The 11,239-nt window shown below is 41.8% G+C and overlaps 1 protein-coding gene across 1 annotated transcript in view; it reads left to right on the forward strand.

Moving 5' to 3' along the window:
• The window catches only part of ENTREP1 (endosomal transmembrane epsin interactor 1), a 78,244-nt gene extending 69,293 nt beyond the window's left edge, over positions 1-8,951 (forward strand). The window contains exons 8-11 of the mRNA XM_069086981.1: positions 898-976; positions 2,938-3,090; positions 5,472-5,761; positions 8,045-8,951. Of these exons, the coding sequence (XP_068943082.1) occupies positions 898-976; positions 2,938-3,090; positions 5,472-5,761; positions 8,045-8,248 (726 nt within the window). The 3' untranslated portion in view covers positions 8,249-8,951. The remainder of the gene's footprint in view (positions 1-897; positions 977-2,937; positions 3,091-5,471; positions 5,762-8,044) is intronic.
• Positions 8,952-11,239: the final 2,288 nt, after the last annotated feature.

Raw genomic sequence — 11,239 nt, forward strand, 5'->3', positions numbered from 1 at the left:
AAATGAGACATAGCTCACATAGAAAAACTTAAACTACAAAATATACTTCTTATAAAAAGAAAATATAACCATAATAGGAGTCATTTGCTCAGTGTCTTCTAATCTTAAAAAAAATTTTTTTTCAAGGATGTTACCCCTTCTTCTCTATCCCACAGTGTCAGGTCTTTTCAAATATTTACTGTCATGTAGTTCTACTCTATCTTGTAAAAATACAATTGTTATCTTTTATTTTTATATCCCCTTCTTTCCTGATTATATCCTTCTTTCTCTCCACCCCTTCTTGAGCCATCCGTCCTTGTAACTAAGAAGAAAGAAAAAAAAGCAGTTCACCAAAGTCGATCAATGCATCAACCAACCAACTTTGAAAGTATACACAATGTCCCACGCCTACAATTCCCTACCTCTCTCCAAAGAAGGGAGAGATGCATTTGATTATCTCCTCTTCCAATGTTTTTTTTAATCTTTGTTTAAGATTTTGTTGCTGTTCTTTTTCTTTTTCCTATATAGCCCCAGCTTGCCTATATCCTTTGACTCTGCTTTCTTCACCCTCCACTTTACATGCCCTCCCTTATTTCTTTATGTTTTCATACTTGTCATTTTATGATATGATAACATCTCATTTCAGTGGTATAGCAAGTTGCCTAGGTATTCCCCAGTCATTGGCCATGTAGATTGCTTCTAGGTTTCACTATTAAGGATAAAATCACTATGGATATTTTTGGTACAGATAAATAAAAATCTGATTTCTAGCAATAAAAAATAATCTTTACATAGAACAATTGAGTGTAATATACTTTGCAGAACAAGGCCATTCTGTGTCATTATCCTTTTAAAAAGAGTGACTGAAACAGAGATTGGATTTTGAACCAAAGCAAACGATCCTGTTTTGTGTGATAGGGGACTTCATTCCAAATTCCAGAGGCATCAGAAGCTGTGGCAGGCCCCTTGGACCCAGGCAGTGAGCAGGTGTCTCAAGGTAACAAAGACATTACTTTAATTAGAAATAATCTTCTGCCCTGATCTTCTGCCAAACTGGTGAAAATTGCTGGTCATTTCAGGTGATTGAAATATTTCATTGCAGCCATCAATATGGATCTGTAATATACATTTCTTTGATTGTTTTATCGATATGCTAGTCTTTATTCTTGAAGCACATTATTCAAACTGTAGCCATTGCTGTATCCACTAACATCTGTACTGACAAAGATATGAAATCACATTGGAATATACAACCGTTTTTTTTTTTAAGCAATCGGGGTTAAGTAGCTTGCTCAAGGTTACATGGCCAGGTATTTCTGGTTGTGGTGCTGAGTGTCTGAGCCCGGGATTCGATCTCCAGGTCATCCCGACACTGGAGCCGGTGCTCTTACTCGCTGGAGTATACAATCCTCTAAGAATATACTAACTCTTCTCCAAAACCAAGGGTTTAATTTGGCATTCTTCGGTCCTGTCCCGCCCCGTGCTACACTACTTTTTCTTCCCCTTAAGGTAAGATGGGTCTTTCTGGAAGCTCTCCATTGCTGCAGAGTGGATGCCTATGAGGTTGCCCGGTATAATTGATAAACTGGGGCTAGGGTCGTGTTGCCTTAAAATACAGTGAATTCGGGTTTTCGGTAGTACAGAGAATATAGGGTTTGGTTTACATTTCTCCTTGTAAGTTAAAGGTGCATTATGACAGCTTGCCCTCTCCGGGGAGGTTTTAAATGGCCCAGAAAATTGTCCACCAGGACTAAATTGCAAATGGTAATGAATAATGCATCAGGCTGCAGCTATTTCAGATGATGGTAATTTTTCAGTAATGCCGTTTGGAACATTTGGAACTGGTTTCTTTTCTTTTGCTCATGTTGCATCTTGAGTAGAATCATGGAGAATGGTCAGGTCTCCACAATGTGTTTGTGTTCTGTAATGTTGTTTTCCTTCCACAAACCACACTGAAGTACTGTGACTTCTTCAATGTCATTTTCTTCAACAAAAGTCAAACGAACACAGGGTGATTTTAAGGGATCATTTAGCTGCCTCTTGTTTCTTAACTGGACTGATGGGGATTTTTTCACAGCTTGTAATGACTACTCTGGGTTACGCAGATGTAAAGACTTCCCCCTTCTTGATGTGCATTTTGGTTTCTAGACTATGGAAGGCGAGGCTATTTCAAGTGTGATCTTGTCGTGATCCTCCTCATGAAACACCAGGAATTGTCTAGCAGTTGTGAACTGAGGGAGATTTTAAACACTGGTTTGTTTGTTTTTTTTTAATAGCTTTCGAGTGGGTTCATTTGTTTTTGTTTTAAAATCATCAATTCCTTTTAGGGTTGTCCTTTAAAGAAAGATTGCTAAGTTGTAACAAAGTGATATTTCGAAAGCTTGGGTCTGACTGTATCACTCCATGTTCAAAAAACTCCTATAGTTCCCTGTTACCTGTAGGACATTTCTCTTTGACACTTAAAGCCCTTTGGCGGTAGCCAAACTTTCCAAAGCTTATTATATATTACTGTTTTTCATGTACTCAGCAGTCTAGCCAAACCTTCATGTTTTTCAAACCTGACATTCTACGTCTCATCTCGTGCCTTTGCATAGGCTGCCCCCTCATGCCTGGAGTAAATTTCCTTTTCACCTTCTCAGATCGCAGCTACAAAATCATCTCTTACACAAAGCCTTTCCTGATTTTTCAGGGCTTTCCTACCCACCCTTGTTCATACTTATAAGTGTATATATTATTTCCTTCTGAAAATTACTTGAAGATGATAATTGCTTCATATCCTTAGAATCAAGCTTAGCAAAGTCCCCAGGACATAAGGAGGCCCTTAATAAATGCTTGTTTGTTTGCTTGATATTACTCCTTGTATGGCAAGTAGGTTTAATTTGGCAGGTACTGCTGGCCTGAAGGGTGAAGTGATATGATTGATGAAAATTAACTTATGTTTCTCTTTCAACAAATTAGGTGGAGATGTTCCTAACACACCTGGGGAAGAGACCCCATCCCTGTCAACTCCTGATTCAAACCTAGCGCATCTTCCATCGAACAGGAGAACCTTACAGCCCTTGAGAGCAAGATCAAAAAGTGACCCTGTCCTCCATCACTTAACAGCCAGAGGTGATGTCATTTTGCTGACTTCTAACTAGAACATTTTTCATCATTTTCTTAAAGATTCTAACTGAATGCAAGTGATGTAGGTCAGGCTCTGGTCCCTAATTTTAGGTGGTATCCTCATGGAAGTTGAAGTTATGTCCTGGAGAAGAAAAAAGGGGAGCCAGCACACAGTAGGGAAATGCATCGACTCATTCTTAGATGCTCAAATCCTTTCAAGTTTTATTTTTCGTGGTCAAAAATACGGATCCTCCATTGTACATGATGTCCTGATAGGTGATATACAGGAGAAATAGGTAGACCTGGTTTCTGATTTCTGGACATTATTAATCCTGCTGGGAGAAGTGTTTTCTCTGGAGGAAGAAGCTAAGGGGTGCATTGACTTTTGTTGGTAATTTTTCTTTTAGTACATTCATTTTTATTGTGTTGAACTTAAGCTCTGTAAACCAGTTGGCCCATTTAAAATAAACACCATCAAATGGGATTAATTTTAAATGGATAGACACACAACCGTGCTTGTGTTTGCCTGTCTGCAGGTATTATTTGATTGTATATAGGTTTATTCTTGAGCATGATTCCAGCCAGTGACATATGTAATGTACTCATACAAAGCTCTTCTCCAAGAAAACTTCCTAATGCTTCATAAACTTCCCAACTTTTCCAGTGGCCACTTTACCTTTTCAGTCCCTTGTAAGTTCTGCTTCATCTCCTCTAACATCATCTGTTGTTCGCCAGTCACAGATTGACCATGTACCTAAGAGAAACTCCTCTTGTTTCTGCAGCTGCCACAGAGTGGGGCACTCCCACCTACCGTGACTGACTGTATCACCTCTGCAACCCCACAGGCCTCAGCAGCCTGGGCTCTAAGAATCCCAAGACCTGTCTTCACCGTGGGTCTCCTACACCTTTGCTCTAGCAAGCTGAGGACGTGGGCTGGCCGCCTGCCGGTTTCAGCTGGAACTTAGTTCTCTCTACAGCGTAGTCTTAGAAGATGGACCCTTACTCAGTTCCTGCTATGCTGAAAATCAGCGGGCAGGAGGGTGGACGTGTTTATTTGTTTGGACCTTTTAATGCAGAAGGTGGCCAGGGCATATTCAAGTGAATGAGCATAGGCCCTGTGCCCTGGCCCTCACATTAAAATGTAACTAGCAAAGCCTTCCTAGCAAGTGCTGCATCAAGACCATGGACTCTGGCTGGGAGACTGAATGAGTATCAACTGAGAGGGGGGAGCTTAGGGAGGGGGACGGCTTCTTTTCCTCTGTCTAGACCTCCATGTGTCTGAAAAAGTGTCCAGAAGGTCTCCGCATCCTTCACCACGATCTCATTGCCCCTCCTGCTTCCTGTCATAGCTTGAATGTTTTCATTCCTGCCTCTCTGGCTTCCTCCATCCTGGGCAGGCTGAAGGCTGCTGGTTACTCTTTCATAGTTAGGGAAAAATCATTGTATTCCCCTCCTCTTCCCAACATACCTCCTGGCTTATTGGCCCCATCAGGGTCTAGTTCATGGAGCTGTTCTACATGTCTTTAAAATAACTTTACAAATCTGGCCTCAGACACTTAACACTTACTAGCCGTATGACCTTGGGCAAGTCACTTAACCCCAATTGACCTGCTTTCCCCCCTCCAAAAAGCAAAAACAAAACAAAACATAAAATAACTTCACAAACTTGGTGATGTAGGAAACGCAGCCTGTGAAGACGGGAAATTTGGATGTTCTCATTAAGTGACCCTGTTGACTAGGCAACTCTCAATGAGTTACTTACTTTCTTTGGATTTAAATTTCTCTGTCTGCAAAATGGAAGTGGTTATTTGCCTTCTACTTGCCTCATAGACGTGATGGGAGCCCCCGTGAAATGAAACGGTAACAGAAGACCTTGAGAATTTTAGGATAAAGCTACATAGCCAATGAGTACTAGTAGCGTCTTCTCACAGACCTTGCTTCTCTAGCCCTCTCCACATGTGTTTAAACATTTTCATCCCTTGCCTGTCGTGTCCCCTCCCTCCGCCAGAACAGAAATGCTTTCTCTTTGCGACATCAATTTGCCATCCATTTGCAAGTATCGCTTGAAAATATTACATATGACCACGTGTTGTCTTTTGTCTCCTGGTGCCCTTTGTCATTTGGCATAACTCCGAAACTGTCTTCTGTAACATGCTAAAACCTTTGGGGACATCCTTGGATCGAAAGACATCCCTGAAACAAACCTTGTGTTATAGATTTCTTTTCCTCCTTCTGTGAAATGAAAAGGCAAGATTTGCATGGATGTCGGTATTTTGCCAGGTGATTTTCCATGCTGGGTTAGAGACCTGGGCTGGGGTTTCGGATAGTCATATGTTCAAGTGGCATTGGGCAAACGTGTGCTAAGGAGTTTTTCTCTTTACCCGTAGGACCTGTGCTTAGCTGTGAGGCTGCGACCCAGACTGAAGGGAGAACCGAGTTGGCCCCCGTGACCTTGAGAAAGAGCCTTCGAGCTAGAGCTGTTCGAGCTCGACCTCGCTCTTTAGTAGACTACAAATCTTACATAGACACTAAGCTGCTGGTGGCCAAGTTCCTGGAGCAGTCACCCTGCAGTATGACTCCAGACATCCACGAGCTGGTAGAGAACATCAAATCTGTCCTCAAGTCTGATGAAGAACATATGGAGGAGGCCATCACAAGTGCCAATTTCCTGGAACAGGTAGTTTGGTTGTGTACACTCGGTGACTAATCAGAGACCTCATTGCATCTTTACTGGGTTAACCTGTTTACTGTTCAAAAGACACTCATTTCAGAACCATCCCTTCCAGGAAATTGCCCTGAAAACACTGTTAACGGCTTAAAGACATCACCACCAAGTACCTATGGTGGAAAAACAAATCTATGAAATACAACAGGGAAAAGATTTTTTAAGTGAAAGGGAAGGAAGATGAATGAATGAATAAAAAAACATTTATTAAGTGATTACTTTGTGCCAAATACAGGCTCTATTAAGGGAGATAACACATATAAGAAGCTTCAGTTGCAAGGAGACTGGATTAAAAGACCCAATGGTCCTTAAGGATTCAAGTGCAGATCAGATGGGGAGATCCAGGGGTCTTTAAGGGATCTGACTTGTCAGGGCAAGTCAGATGGCAATGCCTGGGGGTCTAGAGGGCATATTGAAGAGGCAGAAAGTAAAGTCCAGTACACAATGTGGGAACATAGACAATAAAAGCATGCCTTTTGGATTCCTGCGTGTAATGCTTCCCTTGCACGGCATGCTTTCTCAATTACTTCAAAGTGACGCAAAAGGACGTTATGTGAATTGACAGAAATCTGGGAAGCAGTTCATCTTCTCCTGAAATTGTCTGCAAGGCAAATAGGTGGAATTTGTATTAATGAAGAGGTTTTTATTTTTCTAAAGGCTAAATGAATGTATCCTAGCATACCAGAAATAAACGCACTGATTTCCTTCAAGTCCCACCCGCTATAGAAAGTCTTTGCGGATCACTCGTATTCTAGTGCCTCTGTTAATGACTTACAGTCTGCCCTGTCTTTAGCTCGCTTGTGCTTGTGCGTGGCTATCTGTAGGCGATCTGCCCCTTTGTATTGTGAGCAGGGACCATCCTTCACTTCTCTTTGCATCCCCGGCATCAGACCACAGGAGGCACGTAAAAGTTCATTGACCGACTGGTAGCAGGATTTTTCAATGGATTATTCAAAATTACAGAAAAAATTTGAAAGTGCAATGGACCCATTCAACCAAGAAAGATAATTTCCTGCTGGGAATAAGGCACAGAGGACTTGTAAAGTTTTTGCTGTGCTAAGTTTTTTTTTTTTAAGCAATCGGGGTTAAGTAACTTGCTCAAGGTTACACAGCCAGTTATTTCTGGGTGTGGTGCTGAGTGTCTGAGCCCGGATTTGATCCCCAGGTGCTCCTGACACTGGAGCTGGTGCTCTTACTTGCTGTGCTACCTGGATGCCCCTGTTTTTTTTTTTTTTTATGACTCACCGCATTTTACATCAAGGTTGGATACTTGGGATAGACCAGCTATAACTGCCTTAAATTTAATTGGGTATAGAGTAGACGCAAGAAGCCTGCAAAATTGGCACAAAAATATGACTTTAATGGCACATGGTTTTCACCACCACCAGGGCCCTAGGCCATATTGCATGGTATATAGCTTTGACCTCCCACCTCCCTGTTTTTGTGTAACAAACTTATTTTATTTTCAATTCACAGAACAAAACAAGCATTTCCATAACATAATAATGATAAAAAAAGATGATTGCACATGAAACTGCAAATTTACCATGTATACCTTGCTATTCCCTCCAAATATACAACAGTTATCATGTAAATTTCTTTTTTTCCCCCTTTTTACTTCCCTCTCCCCTCACCCTAGACACAAATAAGTATAAATATGTAAAATTATTCTATACATACTTCTATTTATCAATTCTTTCTCTGGATGCAGATAGCGTCTTTCTTCATATGTCCATATGTCCTTTCTTTTCCTTTCCCACCTAATGCCTACCCTCTCTCTAGCTGTCCTAAGCCCTCTGCTGCCACGCCTTTCTTTCCCTCTTCCCAGGGTGGGAGAGATGTTTTCTCCCCCACCTTATAAAAACTGAAAGAAATAAAAAAAAAAACAAAATAATAAGATTAAAAAAATTTAGTTATAGGATCATAGGTGTAGAGCCAGAAGGGACCTCAAAGACCATCTACTCCAACTCTTTCATTTTATAAATGAGGGAACTGAGGACCAGTGAGAATAATAAGATCATAGCAGTAGAACTGGAGGGGCCCTCAGAGACCATCTAGTTCAACTCCCCCATTTTACAGATGAGAGAACTGAGGACCAGAGATTAAGTAACTTGCTCAAGGTCTCACAGGGTAGCAAAGCTAGGGTCCAAGGACTTCAAGTCCTGCTCCTCTTTTAAATAGATAGGAATCTTTTTTAATTGATCTTTTCTTTTTTCTTGTTTTCTTCCCCCAAAGATAATGACTCCTGCTCAGCCAAGTACATCCATAGCCCAAATGTTGCCCTACAGAAGACCCGCTGGGCTCCTTCATCTGGAGAGTTGTGGAGATCTGAGCACTTTCACCTCAGCAGAAAGTCAGAGAGTAGAGAGAAGGGTCCCAAGAACAGACCCAGAAAGGCCACACAGCCTTATTGGAGTTGTAAGAGAAACTGTACTCTGAGTACCTTGTGGGTCCCTTGTGGGCAGAGCTCCTTCAGGAAATCAATGAGCTGAGAAAGAAAATCGTGACTGGAAAACCCCATCTCGTCCTGAGGCGTTTCTCTATGTACGCTGTTTTGCTGTTTAAGGCTGATCTAGGTGAAAGGCTAGTCTTTGCTGTACCATGTTAAGCCTAAGGAATTTGGGATCTACACCACAGGGAATGTTTATCTCTCAGCTACTGACTTTACCACCAAGGACATTCAGGGGGCAATGAGTATAGCATTCCAGACCTATTGACACTTTGGATGCATCATTATAATTTGTGAGCTCAGCTCATCTTCCCTTCCCTAGGCATTCCATATGGCATTTGAGTGTTTCAGGCCTTGGTGGGGATGGGATATGGGGGGTGGCGATGCCTCAGCTGCCCCTGTGTCTGTCCTGTGGAAGGATATAATCTGTTTGGAGGCTATTTATAGCTGCCTGTGGCCTCTCACTGCTCAGTGAGAATGTGAGTTGGCATAAAGCAGGATATCAAATAGCCCTGCTGTTATTGAAATGTTAAAGCCTAAGTTTAGGGCACTCTCAAAGCACTTTCTTTAGGGAAAATGGGAAGCACTTGTGACAACCAGTAAATTTTTTAGCAAAGTATTTTGGAGGAGCAATCATTGCTTCCATTTATTCACGCTTGCAAGACTAGAGGCAGTAACTCCAGAATCAAGAATAAAATCATTCACTTTTTACATCTGGTGTGGCTGTGTTGGATCTGTTCATTGTTCATGGCACTGGCCTAAATTCTGGTGGGGAAACAAAACTGGTACTGGAATAAAGTCTTAAGAAGTTGCAAAAAGTCAGTCTTCCTAGGGTTGACTGTCTCCTTCCTGGACAACACAGAATGACAAAGGATAGGGGCAGGGACTGGAGGATGATGTAGTCAAGAGAAAGCTGTCTTTGGAACCAAAGACCTGCATTTAAATCCTACCTCTGACACCTACTGGCTGTATGACCCTGGGCAAGTGACTTAATCTCTCACTTCTCAAAGCGTCTCTTTTAGAACATAAGTTAGGGAGAAAGATAAGAGTTCCCTCAACTGGGAGTTCCCTCTGCCACTGAACTCACAAAATGATGTAAGCATCATAGGATATTAGAGCTAGAAAGGGCCAGGGCTAGATTATCTAGTCCAACGGCCCTTAACTTCTTTTTTGTGTGTCATGGACCCGTTGAGTGGTCTGATGAAGCCTGTGGACCCCTTCTCAGAATATTATATTTAAATGCAGAAAATATGTCACAAATGAAGATGCATTACAAGATGCACAAAGGAAACCAATTATACTGAGAAAGAGTTATTGGGAGGGTGGAGCCAAGATGGCAGAGTAAAAGCAAGAGTTATCAGCATTTTTAAAAAAAATTCAAGGACCCCAAGTGACAAACCCCTTATCTTGTCCAACCCCTTCATTTTACAGATGAAGAAACTGGAGCACAGGGAGACTGTGAGTTGCCCAAGGTCACACAGATACTTAATGGAAAAGATGAGAATAAAACCTAGATGGCTCCACGCAATCCCCAGGGTGCTTTTTATTACAATGTTATTCCTTTACCTCTTTGTATATGACATCTAAGCATAGGGGAGGATTCTCTCTCTCTCTTTTTTTAATGAGAAACTTCTTTCCCATGGTCTGGATTTATGTTTGAAAAATGTCAGGTTGAGAGAAAATTTGGAAATCAAAAAATTTTTTAAATGAATGTTAAAAATTGACATGGGCAAGTGACTTAACCTCTTACTTCTCAAGGCAACTTTCTTAGAACATAAGTTATGTAGTAAGGTATTAACCTGCACTGGTAGGAGTTCCCTCAAGTGGGAATTCCCTCTGCCAATGAACTTACAAAATGACATAGGCATCATAGAATAGTAGAGCTAGAAGGGGCCAGGGCTAGATGCCCATGGGACTTTACATGAAGCTGGGGGGAAATAAAATATTATTAAAGACTTTGTATTTTTATAGCAAAAATGAATGAATGGGGGGGCGGCCAGGTAGCACAGCGAGTAAGAGCACTGGCTCCAGTGTCAGAATGACCTGGAGATCAAATTCTGGGTGCAGATACTTAGCACCACACCCAGAAATAACTGGCCGTGTAACCTTGAGCAAGTTACTTAACCCCGATTGCTTAAAAAAAAAAAATGAATGAATGACAGCAGGTTTTACTTATAGTTGTTCAGCTTAGTTGGCGTTGGGTTTTGTTTTGTTTGCTTTTTGGAGGGGGGAAGGTAGGGCAATTGGGGTTAAGGGACTTGCCCAAGGTCACACAGCTAGTAAGTGTTAAGTGTCTGAGGCTGGATTTGAACTCACATCCTCCTGACTCCAGGGCTGGTGCTCTATTCACTGGGCCACCCAGCCACCCCCGTTGGCATTGTTTTTAAAATAACGTCCTGGGCTTAGAGTAAGAAGATCAAAGTTTGAGTCCTGACTTGATCACTTACTATGGCTATATAACTTTGGGCTAATTACTTAACTTCACTGAATATTAATTCTCTCACCTGTAAAATGGAAATAATAGCAATGCACTACGCAGCTCACAGACAGGTTGAACCTAACAGCCTCTGAGGCTCCTTCTAGCTCTGAATGTTGTTGTTTAGTCGTTTCAGTCATATCTGATTCTTTGCGGCAAAGATAGGCAAAGATACTGGAGTGATTTGCCATTTCCTTCTCCAGCTCATTTGTAAGTGTCTGAGTCCATATTTGAATTCAGGAAGAGAAGTCTTTCCAATTCCAGGCCCAGAGTTCTACCCACTGCACCACCCACCCCCCTGCTGCGCCCCCCCCCCCCAATCTATGATCTCATGCATATAATAAACGTATATAAAAATGTCCCTTTCCCAGGAGTACATAGAGGATCAGTCAACAAGTATTTATTAAGGCTTACTATATACTTAGATATGGGCAGCTAGGTGGCTCTGGGCCTGGAGTCAGGAAGACTCATCTTACTGAGTTCCCAACATTTATCTGTGGGACCC

This window comes from Petaurus breviceps, unplaced genomic scaffold, assembly GCF_028583685.1.
Source record: "Petaurus breviceps papuanus isolate PSGF00001 unplaced genomic scaffold, PetGlider_PUasm1.0 118, whole genome shotgun sequence".
Lineage (NCBI taxonomy): Eukaryota > Metazoa > Chordata > Mammalia > Diprotodontia > Petauridae > Petaurus > Petaurus breviceps.